This window comes from Lissotriton vulgaris, chromosome 10, assembly GCF_964263255.1.
Source record: "Lissotriton vulgaris chromosome 10, aLisVul1.2, whole genome shotgun sequence".
Lineage (NCBI taxonomy): Eukaryota > Metazoa > Chordata > Amphibia > Caudata > Salamandridae > Lissotriton > Lissotriton vulgaris.
The window spans coordinates 36,308,323-36,325,993 of record NC_141698.1 but is presented as its reverse complement, the minus strand read 5'-3'; the positions used below and the strand labels follow the sequence as shown (position 1 = coordinate 36,325,993).

Below are 17,671 nucleotides of genomic sequence, written 5' to 3'. Positions count from 1 at the left end.
GTGTTTTTTTATTTTTTTAAAAGACAAAGGGCCATGTTACGGTTGTGAAAAAAAAAAGACGAAGGGCCAGATGTACGACCAGCAAAACTGCGCCTCGCAAATTGCGACTCATTTGCGAGTCGCAATTTGCAAGGTGCAATTTGCCATGTACAACAGTGTGTTTAACACTGTTTGCGATTCCCAATGGGGGTCGCAAATTACGAGGCTTATTAATATTAACGAGCCCCCGCGATGTGCGAGCCCATTCAGAATGACAGGCCCTTCCAGGTATGGTGGCCTGCTGGGCTCAGCAGACCACCATGTCTGGGACTGTTATTAAATAAATAAATTAAATTAAATGCATAAAAAAGAAACATTTTCGTTTCATTTTTTTAGGGGAAGGTAGTGGTCCTTGGAACCACTGCCTGCCCTTAAAAAATCTTTTTAGAGACAGTCACAAAGTGGAAGGGGTCCCTTCGGGACCTCTTCTGAATTATAACTGCATTACCACCCTCTTGTAGAGAAAAAATGATGTAATTTTTACATTCATGCTGCTATCATAATGATCTCTTTTATTACGCAAACACTAATGCTCTTTGACCGATCTTTTAGCTGTGACTGTAAATAGGCTGTGATTGTTTATTTATTTATAATGGATTGTTCCATTTGTATTGAGTTTTTGAATTTGTCTTGTTCTATGGTGTACTTTTATGATCACATCAACAACTGAAGAGTGATAGAACAAAACACCACATCCAGGGGAAAGTCTTGGCGTGGTGAGAAAACAAACAGAAAGTGAAGGAGACCCAAAAGTAGATTGAGTAAGAACCCTCACTCACCACCTGGTGGTGACATGCTTCATCACTGGGTTCCCACTGGAAAGACCTAGCGTCTTTCCAGTGTGCTACGACGCCTGTTTTGCAGCGGAGCTGGTTGTTTGTGAGTGTTGAGGGTGCAAACAAAAAAAACGAATTGTGATAAGTGAGTGCAAATATTTAAAAAGTCTCAAGAATTAAAGACACCTAGTCCACTGAGTGAGAAAATTGGTCGACATGTTTCTGCTCAGTGAGCCCAAGTCGCTCAGCTTTCGTCAGGACCAAAGGACAGTGATCCTCCGGTGGTATGCACGCGCTAAGGTGCACTCAACCGTGAGGAATAATATGTGAAAAATTAAAATATGAGGAAAATTGTTCCAAAATATTCGCGGCTTAAAGCCGGTTAAGACCCAGGTAGCAAGTTGCTGAGGCCTGTACTATCAGAGGACGACAGTCTCTCCTCAATGGCAAACGCGGTGGAGGGAAAGCTTCACGTCACGTATGATCCCGCTGACAACTCCCCGCTTGCGACCTATTTAGTCAACCGGGCCGCGGTGTTTTCTCACTCAGTGGACTAGGTGTCTTTAATTATTGAGACCTACCCTATGTTTCCACTTCAAATTGTTTTTAACCAGTGCTGGTTGGACTTTGAATAAAATAGTTGATTGTCACAACTACGCACTTTTTAAATATTTGCACTCACTTATCACAATTCGTTTTTTTTTGTTTGCACCCTCAACACTCACAAACAACCAGCTCCGCTGCAAAACAGGCGTCGTAGCACACTGGAAAGACGCTAGGCTAGGTCTTTCCAGTGGGAACCCAGTGATAAAACATGTCACCACTAGGTGGTGAGTGAGGGTTCTTACTCTACCTACTTCTGGGTCTCCTTCACTTTCTGTTTGTTTTCTCACCACGCCAAGACTTTCCCCTGGATGTGGTGTTTTGTTCTATCACTCTTCAGTTGTTTATGTAATTATTCCTTTGGGGTAAGAGAGTGATTTGTCATGCCCTTACTCTCTCCTTGTTTATTAGTACTTTTATGATCCCCAGGGATCGAAATAAAGTCTTTGATTGAAGAGGGTGGTAATTTGCGAGTGTTTTGCGACCGCAATTGCGGTCACAAAACGATCGTACATTGATTTGCGGACACAATTAGGAATGGAATGCCCCATCCTATTTGCGACTTGCAATTCCTAAATAGCGAGTCGCAAATACATTTAGGAATTGTACATGGTCCGGGGCCATTTTGCAAGCCCAAACAGGTCGCCAACCCGTTTGCGCTTGCAATTCAGGGTCATACATCTGGCCCTTTTGGCACTAAAAAAGAAAGCTTATTTTTTACTTGTGTACAAAGTGACTGAACCAGATGTCAGATTAATGGTTTGGAAGGCCTGACTACAGAGTTTAGCACCTGTTTGTTTGATAAAGAGCCATTTATCAGAGCATTTGCGAAAGGTCCGGTGTGACTCAGTTTCTTGTCTATGGATTGAGAAGGATTGGAATTGCCTTCTACAGAATGTGACGGATAAATGCTTTCAAAAAATGAAGTGAAGAAATAGACAGTACCATTAGGGGGTGCACACATTTCTGGCTATTCCATTCCTCAGCAAAATAAAGATGGGTAGGGCCTAACCCCCAGCATCTCTTGGTAGTGTCACCACAATAGAAGGGCGACTAAGCTGCTTTGTATACACACAACACTTTTCCAACCACAGAGTCACTCTTCAGAGGCTGCCTCAAATGCGCATCTGGCAAAAGCCAATGCCTTAGTGCTAAATTACTTCTCCATGTAGGGAAAACATGATTTATTGTTGAATTATGTGGTTTCTTTCTCTTGGGTCTCTTTCATCCAAGTAATGTCGCTGGTAAGACCTAAGAGATGCAGTGTGACGGTCCTTCTGTGCCTAAATGGAGATGTGGCCTTTGATGCTGTTGTGTGGATAAATGCTTATGTTCCTTTCATTGCAGCCCTGTTTGGGGTGAAACAGTATGGAGTTCACGTTAATGGCTATTTTCAGCGTGGAAGTGAGCTTTTTATGTGGATTGCCAGAAGGTCGCAGAACAAACCTACATACCCCGGTCTGCTGGACAACATGGTAAGGTGGATTCAAGTTACTACACCTTTTAATTTTTACGGAATTCTTTGTTATGGGGCCAACCATGTTCTTGTCATGCGTTGGATTTTGTTTTGAATTATAAGCTTTTTTGCTGCTGATAGGCAAGTGGGAGGAAACTCAGCTTTTCGTTGCGAGTTAGCAGTGAGTGGTTGAAGGTTCAGACCCCCCAGTGCAGACCTGGTGGTTAGATTAATAGTAATGCAAGTTTTTTGAGAAGGATTGGAATTGGGTTGAGCGGCTTCACAGATGAACTTCGTATGTGAGAAGACCACATGTATGTGTGTCTATGTGGGTGGGGAGGTGATATTTTTGTGGGACTGGAGTGGTGTTCTGGTACAGATGTGGCTGTGTTGTTATGTTATATGGTATTTATAAAGCGTGCGGCTACTCCCAGGAGGGTCCCGGCACTGAAGAGAAAGACCACATAACAGCTGACAGAAAGAAACACCCTATTGCAGAAGGCTGGCCGGAACCTACAGTTCGAAAAGCCAGGTCTTTAATTACCTCCTAAAGGTGAGGAGGTCCTGTACCTGTCTAAGAGAAAGAGGTAGAGTGTTCCATAAGCGAGAGACCACCGCTTGAAAGGATCTTCCCCCAATCCGGAAGAGCAAGACCTTAGGCGTAGAGGTCAGAAGCCGAGCAGATGACTTCAAGGTCCATATAGCCATGTCTGAATTGGGGTGTCAGAGTGGGCTAAAGAACGGTGATTGATTAAACCCAGATCTTTTGACTGGGTGTGAGTGTTTGATTGATTCAGATGCTCCGTCCATCACCACCCCCTTTTGTACCGCGTTGAGGTGTACAGTGTTGGAATCTTTCCCTGAGGTAGGGGGGCCCCTATCTTGTGAAAGTCCTTGTAGACCAACGCCAATGCCTTGAAAGGATTTGTTTCCGGACAGGAAGACAGTGTAAGGAAGACAGCAGATGTGTTGTGTGTGTTCTAGGTCCTGCCAAAAAATTGGCCCTGGACGCCGCATTCGGAACCATCTGCAGACGGCTGAGCGGGTACTCCGGGAGGCCCAAGTACAGGGAGTTTAAGTAATCCAGTCTCAAGACCATCAGAGCCTGAACAACCATCTTTCTGTGAGAGACTGGAAGCAGGGGTAGAAAGTTTCGCAGCATTCTTATTACCCCAAAACAGTTACCGGCCACCGATTTGAATCTGTGGCCTCATCAAGAGGGTAGCATCCAATTTGACCCCAAGATTTTTCACTGTGGTAACTGGTGATAAGGGGGAGACAAATCTTGCGTCCACCAGTTGTGCCATGCTTCACAAGGGCTAGAGCCAAAGAAGATAATCTCAGACTTTTTAGAGCTACACTTCAGTTGGTTTTCTCTGAGCCAGGAGAATACCTCAGATAGACAACTCTTGATTGCATCACCATTGAACCCAGCACCCTTCTCACATGTGAACAACAGTTAGGTGTCGTCTGCATATGATTTTATTTTGGCACTGTGCTTCTCGGCGAGGAGTGCAAGAGGGGCCATATACAGATAGAACAGAGTGGGGCTCAAAATTGAGCCCAATGGAACTCCAACATTCATGGGAGGTATGTCTGCGGTAAAAGGAGGGGACCAAATAGTTTGTAGACAGTTGTTGTAGTAAATCAACTGCAAGAAAGGAGCTCAGGATAATGGGACAAGTGGGAGCTGTGAATGGACAAATCGATTAAACGGAGGCGGACCACTTATTGAATGGACTCGCCGTTTCCCGAAGAGCTTGAGATGATTATTCACAGATTTGTATTTGGCCAACAGCTTGCCTGAAGTCTGAGACCAGGAACCTGCTTGTGTTTGTAGTAAGGTGTGTGGCACTGCATGCAGACATCTGGCAGAGGGTGAAAAGCCTTTAACTTGAACACAAATATTCGGATTTGACAGCAGAGGAGGTACATTGTGGCCAGTTTCTTCTCATGATCCCTAATGTCCTATGTGATAATCATGGTTTTGATTATTACCTTGGCACTACTAACATCACCTGCATTTGTTTTAATGTGTTTTATTACCAATTCTACTGGAAGTTTATGCTGTGCTTAAACTACCTAGGTCTCTTTTTACGCTATGTGTTGCCTTTATTCTTTCTCTGTCTCTCTCCCCATCTGTCTCATTTAATTTCTCTCTCTTCCTCACACTCCTCTCTCTCTTTCTCAAACCCCTCTCTATTATTCTTTCGTTCTGTGTACCTCAGATCCCCTTCTCTTTCTCTCTCTCTCGCTGAACACACTTTGCATATGTTCTTAATGGCAGCAATGTACACTTTGGCAAATCCCATAATATCTAGAAGGCACTTTTCCAGTTTTCATAATACATCTGCCAGCACGCGTCGCTGTTTTACATTAAAGCTCCTAGTATGCACACTTTGCCTGTTTTATATTGTCGGAAGTGACCAAATGTGTGATTCTTTCTTGCTCTGGTTAGCGGAGTCTTGGCTCGTTACTTCCTCTAATGGAATTCAACATAAATGTTCAACCATTTGGTAATAAGAACAGGAAACGTGATCATTCACCTTGAATATGGCCTGTAATCAGGTTGTATCAGTGGTACCCGCTTGGCTGTATCACTGCACCGTATCTATATTCTTTACTTGCAAACTCTTATTATATCATCAAAGGGATCTCCCTGACTGTATTGGAATCTTCAGCAGGAAGATCGCGTTTCCCTTTTAGAGACCCCAATTCACCATTACAGGGGTTGCAGCCGCGGTGTCTTCAGTCTGGCAACACTTGTATTTTACCATAACAAGTCCTTGGGGCACACTTGCTGCAGAATTAAATGGAAGGCTCCACATGCTCTTCTGTACATCTGTACAAGAAAAATGTCGGTGCTGCCTAGAAAAATAAACCTCTGGTATGGAACCGATGGAGAGCAACATTTTAGGGTGCTGCGAGCAATATGGTGCTCGTGAGCTACTCATTTGTTACCACTGAAGAACAAAATAATATTTACTAGTGCACAAGTTATATTGGTTCAAAGCTCCTGCTGACCTTAAACAAATTGTCTGTCTTCTACTCTCCAACCAAGAACGTCTGATCCTCGCCGGCTCATCTGATACAAAAGCATACACAGAGTCAATGATCCTGGGGGGCCTAGGACTTGAAACTTTGAAAGAAGGTTATCCTTAAACTCTGAACACTAGCCTGTTCCCTTCATTTCGGAGAACTCCTGAAAACCTTTCAATTAAAACCATCTTCTTCTTCGGGGTGATGAAAGAATGTTGGATCTGGCTAGACCCTAACCTAACTCTCATGCTTTCGGAATTCTGTGTATTTTTTCTTTCTGTTCAAGGTCTCACAAGTGACCCAGATCAGATGTAGCACTTTACAAAACAAATGCTTGAATGCATGTCATGCTCTTTCACCTTCTATAACTTAAACATTCATTCTAACATATTGCACTCAGGATGCAGCTACTCACTGGCCAGGTAGATTTCCTGATCTGTAAGGGAAAGAGATCATCTCGCTGTCATATATCCTTGCCTTAAGATACTTTAACTTCCATACTGACGCTGCAACTAATATGAAATAATCCAGATTGAAGCACAGTACAATGGCATCTCAGTAGGATTACAGAGAGCTAAATACAGAAGTTACAGATCCAGAAAAATTCACCCGCTGTGCTCTAAGTGTGTGCATCCACTTAGCGGCTGGACAGCAAAATACACAAAATGATGGACGGAATGTTGCACAATGGCAAAACATTCACCCCAGAATGTTTTGCCATTGTACAACATTCTGTCCATCAACTTGTGTGTTTTGCTATTCGCCCTATGTGGGAAGGGCATGCCCAGATGTGGGTCCCGTGCTCACTAAGCGACTGGAGTCAAGCTATCCTGGCTGAAGACGGCTGATAGCCAGAAACCGGTCCTAGGATGCTTGATTCCGGTCCAGGAAAGAGATGGCTTGGTAGTTCGGACTGGACTGTTCCCATGAGGCACAGGGTCAGAGCTGATTTGCATGTGGCCATGTCTAAACTGGGGTGGCGTGGTGAGCAAAATAACGATGGATTAAACCCAGATCTGTGACTGAAGGTGAATGTTTTGCCATTGTGCAACAATCCGTCCATCATCTTGTGTGTTTTGCTGTCCACTTAGCGGCTGGCATCGGTTCAAGCAGGCGGAAGTATAAGGTGGGCCTCTTCTGGGTCCTGCTGTGGGATATATCCAGAGAGGAATTGGCAGTAAAAACTACCACGCTTCTGTGTGCCCTGACCAAATCTAAAGAAAGGAATGCAGTCTTCTGACAGCTTCCCCTGTGAGATGTTCTGTGGTCTTACATGTTGAGTCTGGCTGCTCTTCTTGTGGGAGATGTGGTTTGCTCTTTTTTGGAAGATATGCTGATCACAAACTGGATAAAAAATAGAAGGGGTTGGTAAAGGTTACAATTCTGTATATGCAATAGGCTATTGATATTTCATATTCTGTCATAGTCACTCCTTCCTTGTTGCAGGCAGCCGGGGGCATCTCCACTGGGATGGGAATCAAAGAGACTATGATCAAAGAATGCCAGGAGGAAGCGTGCATCCCAGAAGCCATTGCAGCCAGAGCTAAGCCAGTCGGATCTGTCAGGTATTAGTTATGTAAATGTTTCCCTGCACAACATAGAGTGACTGTGAAATCTTGGGTTTAAGTGAATTTGTGCACTTGGCTCCGCTGTGAAAGCATTTAAGGAGAGGTCTCCTACACCACTGGGTGCATGCTCTGGTTCCTTAAAGTGGTGCAAACAATGTATGTTCTAATGCCATGTGACCTCTCTGGAACCATTTGCTCAGATTTCTGTCCTGCCAAAGAAAAAAATTTAAAAACAAATTGTGATGAGTTATGAAGTACAGAGTACAGAAGGGTCTGCTTTCAGAGGCCTTTCTTCACAAAATGTGTCTAGTTTCAGTACTCCTGCACTTAGCATGGTTTTGGATAGCTAAAGATAGAGCAAATTACCAGGTTAATCCTAGAAACCCCAGTCCTAGGTTTCCAGTAGTGCTGAAACAATTTTGTGAATTCCTTTTTTAATAACCACTTTGATTGTGTTTTGGGTTTGTGTGATTTAAGACTTCCAGCCTCTAAACTCCACCTTATGTTTGTACCCTTATCCCGGACAATTGAAGAGCCAGGTAATGCAAGAACTTTAGGTACCTCCATTCAGTCAGTCAGAAATCTTTATTCGGCTATATTCCAAGCCATAAAAGAATAATTCATAAAAGACATTTCTCATTAAAGACAAAGTAAAATGAAAACGATTACAAACGTTCGTAGATAATAAAAAGAAAAGATAAGATCCTCAAAAAGAGTAGCAATTCGCAAATGTCCCAGTAACAAATTCTTTGCGTGGATATCACAGATCTATACACATCAATATTTGCACTGGAAATAATAAAAAGACTGAATGGGAGAATCTTACATACATGAAACTTAGTAGCAGCAATTTCAAACATCATCGTTTATGGGTACATAAGTCCTGTGCGCAAGTTATATTAAAAAATGTAACATCATAAAATCATTTCCCAACTATATTCCGGAGGCAAACTGCAGAGGAGATATATTCGGAGACCAATGGACAGATAAATTCATCCTTTAAAAGCTGGAGATGGCGCAGAGCAGCCTGACATTTTCTTATATTTAGAGTTTTTAAAAGAGGTATTAAGAAGGCACGCCTTGGATTCGTGTAAAGTTTACAAAAAAACCTAAAGTGCAACGTTCTCTGTATAGATTTTGAATCACATGGGCATACATCCTAACTGGCCTCTGAAAATACGTTTCGCGGACATGAGACAAGTAGATGAGACGTTCCAAACCTAAACCTTATAAGATAGTATATTTTAGCATAGCTAAAATAAAAGGAAGGAAAGATAAGGCTCAGTGCCTAAAGAGCAAACTAGAAGTGAGTGCTCGATGACCCTTTTTCCCCCAACTCCTGGGTATCTCTTTTCATATAAGAATACGTCAAGAAATCTCTCTTCAGCTTAGCCCTCGATATTTTAACAATGTTCCCAGGATTGTCGAAACAGTCCGACAGTCCCATATTCTTTAACTGGGCTTTGACATAAGAGATCCAAGGGATTTTATTCACCCACTCTAGTTTTAAACAATCTGTGATAATGGCACGGTTCAGAACGGTTTCTTCTTTTGCCCAAGTGTTATACCATAATAATAGAGGCGCTAAATTTATGCGAAAGAACAAGGGGGTAACGCCAAGTTCACTATGACACATAGTGGCGGGGGTGCTTGTTGACCAGTCAGCAGGCGTATCAAAAACGAATTTTCAGCTCTCTGCGTGGCTAGAGTATTACAAGAGCCCCAGACTCCAGCACCATACAGTGTAGCTTCGCTCGTACGTGGCTTGTAAATTTCAATAATTACTTTTAGTGGGTGTGAGCCTAATTTCTTGGCAAATCTAAAAATGGCCTCCAGGCTTTGAATAAAACCCCTAGTCCTAGCCTCCAATAGGTGAAACCAATTGTTTTTGGAGTGAAAAAGAATTCCTAGATAAGAAAAGGAAGGCACATAAAGCAATTTCTCACTGCATATAAAACATTTCTTTGCACTTAAAGGATGTTTACCCAGCACTATAATGTGGGATTTTAGCCACATTTGTCTTAAGGCCAAGGTCATCCATAAAATTATTAAAACTGGTTAAAACCTTTACAGCCCCACCCCGGTTCTAGAAATTAAAACACAATCGTCTGCATATAATAAGGCCGGTAACAACCTATGGCCTATCTGGGGAGCGTCCACATTCTCCTTTAAAATGGAAGTTTCTAAATCATTTATATACAGACAAAATAAAAATGGGGCAAGCACACAGCCCTGGTGACATCCCTATGCATAGCTGCTATAAAGTGCACAATCGCTGGTTCAATGCCCATTATCAGCATCTACTCCCAAAGCTTTCCTCTCTGCACCCAGTCAAAGGCGAACGTCAGGTCCATGAACCCTAATTAAAGGGATCCCGGCTTAGCTAGAGTATATTTAACTGCTGCATGCCTCACACTGCTGCACGCCTCACACTGCTGCACACCTCACACTGCTGCACGCCTCACACTGCTGCACGCCTCACACTGCTGCACGCCTCACACTGCTGCACGCCTCACACTGCTGCACGCCTCACACTGCTGCACGCCACACACTGATGCACGCCTTACACTGCTGCATTACTCACACTGCTGCATGCTGCACACTGCTGCACGCCTCACACTGCTGCACACCTCACACTGCTGCACGCCTCACACTGCTGCACGCCTCACACTGCTGCACACCTCACACTGCTGCACGCCTCACACTGCTGCACGCCTCACACTGCTGCACGCCTCACACTGCTGCACGCCTCACACTGCTGCACGCCTCACACTGCTGCACGCCACACACTGATGCACGCCTTACACTGATGCACGCCTTACACTGCTGCATTACTCACACTGCTGCATGCTGCACACTGCTGCACGACACACTGCTGCATGCTGCACGCCTCACACTGCTGCACGCCTCACACTGCTGCACGCCTCACACTGCTGCACGCCTCACACTGCTGCACGCCTCACACTGCTGCACACCTCACACTGCTGCACGCCTCACACTGCTGCACGCCTCACACTGCTGCACGCCACACACTGATGCACGCCTTACACTGCTGCATTACTCACACTGCTGCATGCTGCACACTGCTGCACGACACACTGCTGCATGCTGCACGCCTCACACTGCTGCACGCCTCACACTGCTGCACGCCTCACACTGCTGCACGCCTCACACTGCTGCACGCCTCACACTGCTGCACGCCTCACACTGCTGTATTACTCACACTGCTGCACGCCGCACACTGCTGCATGCCGCACACTGCTGCACGCCTCACACTGTTGCACGCTGCTGAATTACTCACACTGCTGCATTACTTACACTGCCACACGCCTCACACTGCTGCACGCCTCACACTGCTGCATGCCTCACACTGCTGCACACCTCACACCGCTGCACACTGCTGCATTACTCACACTGCTGCACGCCGCACACTGCTGCACACCTCACACCGCTGCACACTGCTGCATTACTCACACTGTTGCATGCCTCACACTGCTGCACGCCTCACACTGCTGCACGCCTCACACTGCTGCACTAGTCTTTGTCTAATAATAGTAGCAATGAGGCTGTGTTTGTATAACTAATTTATTTGTGACACCAATCCTAGTAGGTTCCATTGAGATCCTTTTTTATTTTTTTATTTTTTTTTAATAAAAAAAAAAAACTTTATTAAGGATATTCAATTCAGACACATTACATTGTGCTACATTATAAATCCAATGATACAGTGTTTTACAAGTCAGGCATTAGGGAGTCAAAATCAACTGTACTCTACCAGCAACAGGAACATATTTGAGGCTGCGATCACGTCATTATTTCGCGGGAGTCCCATTCCCCCAAGGGCGTCACAGACTCGGCCACAACATAGGACGTGCGTATCGCAAGACGGGGGGTAACTGAAGGGGGTGGGGCGATCACTGACGAGCACCGGCGGCCGCTGCGGGCGGGGTGCCGGCGGGGGGCGCTGTAAAAGCAGTGCCACTGGGAGGGGAGCGGGCGTGGAGATAAGTCACTGAAGGACCCGAGATGTCAGCTGCATGGGACTTGGCGGGTAATAGATCCCAGAACTCCGATAGCAAAGTCTGGCACCTACCGGCGTCCTCCAGCCAGCTCTTGATCTTAGGAGCAGGTCTACGACCCCAACACATGGCCACCCTATGTCTGGCCAGGACTAGCAACATAGCAGTCAGGCGGCGAGAAGGATCCGGACAGAATTTTACAAAACCTAGAAGACATAAGGGGGTGGGTCAGGGTACACCGTGGTGCCAGTGACGTTAGAGATGGCGGAACACCCTGCCGGTTCCAGTGGGATCCTTAAGTGATATTAAGCATTCGTTTTTAGTAATTCATAACATATATTTGTGTATCTTGATCAAAATCTGCAATTCTTCCTACAGCCAATACATTCCTTTCAAGGTTTAGTAGTCCCTTAAATTGTTTGTCGGCGTAAGTGACAAGAAAAGAAGTGAACGGGTCTCCTATGGTTCTATTGGAGAACATAGGACATGGTTCTGTCCGTAATTAATCTCCTGTGGTCTCTTACCAAAGTGCAGTCTTTTCATTACCTTGTTCTTTTTATTGCTTTTTGATCTTTAACAAAATAGGTAGTGTTACAACTAAATAGCCTTACACAGATAGACAAAGTGATTAGACGGTGTACATGCAAAGGAAACACAATCTTCACAACACAATCCCAAATGACTCCTACAAAATGATCCCACCAGGGCTCCAAACCTTTTGACCTTTACCTGGGCACCCTATTGCTGAGTAGATTACCTCCTCAATTTGAGATCAGTGGTCCATACCCATCAACCACTCCATGAAGAGTGGTGCCTTTTAGAACACCAGTTGAATGCATTTTCATCTCCGACAAAAAGGAATCCTAGAGCCAAAATGAATCCTCACCCATTGGAACCCTTCTACCCTTCCCTGATTCAGAAGAGCCCCACCTTTCTGGAAAGTTCAGTTGGTTATCCCAAGACCCAAGAGACCCTATCCCTAGCTTTCTGCCAATAACCCTGGATTACTGGGCAGAACCAAACCAGAACGCTCCCTTCTCTGAGTAGCGTCCATAACAGTCCTTGGAGTGGAGCATACCATTTACTGTAATCTCTTAGGGGTGTTCTGGGTTCTGTGTGGATTATAATTCATTAAACTAAAACTGGGCAGATATATGCATTACGGAACATATGGTGGAGGACGATCTTGACAAGCAAGAAGCTAAGTGGGCGGAAAACTGGGGTTCAGGGTGTAAATATTCGGATCTCAATAGAGGTTGGGATGAAAGTGTTGCTGACTGCAAGCCTGAAAGGCCAGCATTCTAAAACATTTTTTAATTCATATTGCACACCGGACAAATTGTTCAGTTGGGGCAGAAGGGCCGATGACAATTGCCCTCTGTGTGGGAAGGTGCTGATTTAGGACAAGTTTTATTATTGTGCAAAGCTAGCTGTGCTGAAAGAGGGTATTGAGAATTATTGGAGCAGGATCTTTAGACGAGAGATACATTTAAGCCCATCACTTGTGTTTTGTATGGTCGACACCCCTCTCGCGTGGGACGTGGGGCAGTGTTATTTCGTGTTTATTTCCAAGGCAGTGGCACGCCTTCTGATAGCGACTGCCTGGAAAGGCAGTGAACCACCTGCGGCACAACAATAGTTTTCTCGGCTACTGAGCATGCATAATCTGGAGATAACCTTGCATAATTGCTGTCTGAAAGCGGGAGACAGAGATTTGGTCCCACGTGACAACATGGGGTATAGAGCGCTTTGGTTGTAGTGACTGGCTTGCCCCAGACCTGGTGACTGTAAGCTAGGGCGAGACTCTTCATTTATGAAGGATGCCTAGGGGAACTTGGAGTAAGGGTTTTTTTCTTCTCTTTTTCTCCTGCTATTCTTTTAGTTTTAAATATACATAAAATGTCTTTTTTCACAGTTTGCTAGAAGGGGGAAACTATGGGTATTGGTGACTCAATGGCAATGGAATTGGTTAAAACGTGGAACCATTTGTATGACACGTTAATCCTTTGGCTGTTGAATATATGCCCTGACGTCTGATATAAGAATGAATTTGAATATTGTATGATCTAATAATCATGTTATGCTCAATAAAAAAATAATAATCCAGCTCACCCCATCTTGCCAACAGTTTAGTTTTGTTGTTGTGGCTAGAGGCTGACTGTCAGGGATCGGGGAGTGATATAAGAATCTTAACAGAGTGGGAACTTCAGATAATCCAATTTATAGGTGAAAGGCCAGGTTGTCATTCGAACTGAAAAGCCATTTATTTGCACCCCAGTAGTACACGGGCATGTCCACCATGTCGGGTCTGCCATTTGTCCACTGAAACCCTAAACTACTCACTGCTCCACAAGAATTCATGGGATAAAGCCCTCAAAATATCGCAAAAATTCCCTTGAATTTCATAGGGGTTATTTTTGCGCATGTAGCGGAACCTAGGAAAAATAACGATATTTTATAGACGGCTGCTCTTCAGATTATGGCAATGGGAAGGCTATCCTAGTCCTGGAGGACACTGCACTGGCCGTCTAGGAGAGAACGGGCATTGAGATCCCAACACAACTTCAAATCCACAGTAATATGTATTTCTACGGGTCAGTACGGGCAACGACTGGCAAGAACTGTCAAACTGCCCACCCTTGATAGGAACAACGATTTATGCAGTTTAACCCCGAGGCCGAAAACCTTACGATTTAGTTACAATATATCTGCTAGTCTATGTCATCTGCATCGACTTGAAGTTGGTATTCCGTTCTCCCTTACCTTTGGAACTGTTGCGCAATGTTTTTCTTTTGCATCCAGGCATTTAGGGGTTTGATCACCTAGGTAGGGTTTGATCTGTAATTCTCGTAATAAGGGATTAGTGGCCTCATAGCTTGATAAAGATCAGCCCTGTAAATGCCTTTGCAATAGCCTGCAAAGGTGCCAGACCCCAGTGCTCCCCAGGGATCCCTGATTGCAACAAAAGACCTGGAAGCCATGGATCAGCAGGACAACCACTAAATGATCTTAACCCTCTAATCTCTCATCTTGTACATGCTGTAGAAGCCTAATATTTAATAAACCAAGCAGGCAGTAAGGTTTCAAAATGTAAATTTATATAACGCTGCTGTGTGGAGAGTAGTGCCATTCAGGACTAACTCGAAATGTAGAGGTTGACTTGAGGGTTTTATAGGTTAACAACAGTTTGTCACACACACTTGTAACTGTCATTTCTCAAGGCATTGTGATTGCAAGGATACAGCAAGTTCAGCTATAGATCAGCAAGTCTCTGTACGTTCTTCAGGCCTTTTGAGTGTTATAAAATGCAACTCAAAACCAGATGGATTCCACAATACACATCTCTGAGGCTATCCACACGAGTCAAGCCATGTCATAATCCAAATGCTTAAGGTACAGTCTGGTGAACTCAATCCTTTGGAGCAGATGTTGGTGCTTGGCGTGTAAGTGTGGGGCCAAATGGTCCGTTCCAATGGGCGTGATCGGATATGCCTTGGGTAGGATGTTAGAGTCTGTGTTCTGAGGCTGGTGCCATATGGGAAGATAACTGACGGGCAGATGAATAAAAGGTGAAGGTCTTAAAGCCTGAGTGCCAGGACTGCCATATGTTGCTCAAGGCCAAATAGGTCACTCTATTGACGATCCCCACATTTCTTGAAGTTCTAATGGGACAAGAGTGGCAGTCGTTGAGTTCCATAGTCAAATTAAAGCGTCCTCCAGTCTTTGTGATCCCATGGAGTTCCCAGAGTAAGGGAAGTGGGTTGTAATAGACACTCAAAATGGACCATGGGGGACCCTCCAGCTTGAAAGATGGTCGATGAAATGAAAAAGAGACTCAAGTACAGCAGTCACACCACGCACAGGTTGGAGACGCGTTTGTACCTTAAGCTTCTATGGTAAGGACAGTTGGGGAACTATGCCTGATGTCTGCAGGTGCAACCGGTGAATTCACCATCTTGCTCTCCTTGGGTCACTGGTTCTGTATCAAATCATATATACATGAAACAATATCACTTTCACAGCAGTAGCTAACTTGAGATCCTGAAGAAAGCCACAGCACTGTCTAGGTCATTGGCTGAAACATGTCGATGTGAGTACAATAAGATAGAATCAAATGGTTTCTGTCGTACCTTCTGTTTTTAATCCTAGCACAAGATAGCCAAAATAAACCCTGTAGCTAGTTATACACCACTTCACTACCAGCACTACACCCTTTTCAACACTCTGTTAGCTCACATTAGGTTTTAATAATAAACCACTGGGTCTGTTGAAGTTCCAGGCCCGAATGTTCTGCGCAAGATTTTCAGTGATTTAATCAATGGTTTGGAATCTGGTGGGGCGGTAGAGGGTGATAGTTTGAGCCTGCTCAGCTCTTACTAGAGGTCCCACTAATTGGGAGAGGATGCCTCTGCTTGGCCTCAACTAAGCCTCATAATTGTCAGCGCCTCAATACGAGTACCTTACCAGATCAACAACTTGAAGACCTTGAACAAAATGCCAACATCCAACTCCTCCCGAGCCTACACTTCCATCCCCAGAAGTATCGGTCGCTCAAAAAAAAACCACAAAACATTAATACAAATAAATACTGAAAACTTTTATGTGAAGCAATCCAAAAACCCACTTCCACCCAGCTGCTGTGATTTATAAAAAGAGGTTAAGAAGATAGAATACACCACTTTAATACCAGATGGTATCAGGAGATCCCAGATGAGGGAGGGTCACCCTACCTAACCGAACATGTGAGTGTTGTTCAGAGAAAACAAATATGTGCCACCATCCTCAGTAACAGGGCTGAATGCTCAAGAACAACCAAAAGCAAAGGACATGGATAGAGCACAGAGGATTCCCGAACTCTATGCGTAGAAGCCATGGTCTTGCTGTTGGATGCGGTCTCTCTTCGTCAGATTTTTTGGGATCGTCCCGACTGTCACTAAGGCTAGTGTACGAGACACTTGTAGAATGGCAGCGACCTCTTCTTCAGTCTCTTCTCTCCTTGGAGGATGCTTCTGTGGCATACATCCCGCCATGGGAGATGGTTCCCAGGTGCCCAGACGGGTTGTAGTGGCCCGTCCTCTCCTCAATCCAATCCCAAGCATCTTCTGGTGTATCAAAAAGAGCATCTTTCACTCAGTGTTGATTTTGAGCATTGTGGGATACAGTCAAATTGATTGTAACTACATGGCATGTAGTTTTTGCTTGACTGAAATTAGATTTATTCTGCTCCAGAACCCGTTGGGAATAATCTGGGAAATACGTCATCCTGACAAGTTGAGGAACACCTCTCTTGTGCTGTGGATTGCACAGATTACTGCACTGCATATAGTTAAGTAGCCACGCTATAATAGTGCGTGGTGGAAAGCCATGGGCGGCCGATAAGACACAGTGTGGCATTGTAAACTTTTTCCTGAAGTTGCGGTCAACCAGTCTGAGAGCTTTGATTCTGTGGATCCAACTTGAAGTTTGCAGACCCGAATGAGATGACTGAAAAGAAAGTTCCCGCGCCCAATCAGATTTGAGTACATTTTGTAATTTGGGTACTGGGGAGGTCTGCGGAGTTTTACAAACTAACTGTCCAAATCTATCCGTAATTTATCCTATTCAAGCTCGCTAAAAATAATTTGAAGAAGTTTCTCAAACTCCAGAAAGTAAAATGTGAAATGCGTCTTTTAACCCCTTCTCCCATACCCCCTTTTATTTTCACCTTTGCCTGACAGATCTGAATGAAACTTGCCATGCCAAACCCAAAGTGGATTAACTTTTTTCCCAAATGTTTCATGCAGATTCTTGGAACGGCAACACAGCTATTAAAAAAACAAAAATAAATTTTCAAAGTAAACTCTGAACTACCCATACGTACCCAGGCACTCTCGGCTGTGCAATGTATTGTTATTATGAAGTATTTGAGAAATATGAAGAGGGTCAGACCCGTAAAGCTTTCTAGTCCTAACAAAAATTAAGAATTGACGTGCCCTGCCACAGGATCAGTAGTTTAGAGCCTTATTTAAATTTGTGTCGTAATTCTACAAACAATGCAGATTCCGGGGATTCTTTGGTTCAATATTGGAAACCAAAAGTAAGCAAGCGAGAAAGGAGGCCACTCTGCGAAACTGCCCTCACAAGCGATGTTTCCCATCAGAAGTCTGCCGGTGGTGCAGGAGTGAGGGTTAT

At 44.4% G+C, this 17,671-nt stretch overlaps 1 protein-coding gene across 1 annotated transcript in view; it reads left to right on the top strand.

Moving 5' to 3' along the window:
- LOC147684445 (uncharacterized) overlaps nt 1-17,671 on the top strand; it is a 58,062-nt gene that overhangs the window by 20,924 nt on the left and 19,467 nt on the right. Inside the window, exons 4-5 of the mRNA XM_086942347.1 lie at nt 2,766-2,893; nt 7,360-7,478. Coding sequence (XP_086798473.1) covers nt 2,766-2,893; nt 7,360-7,478 — 247 coding nt within the window. The remainder of the gene's footprint in view (nt 1-2,765; nt 2,894-7,359; nt 7,479-17,671) is intronic.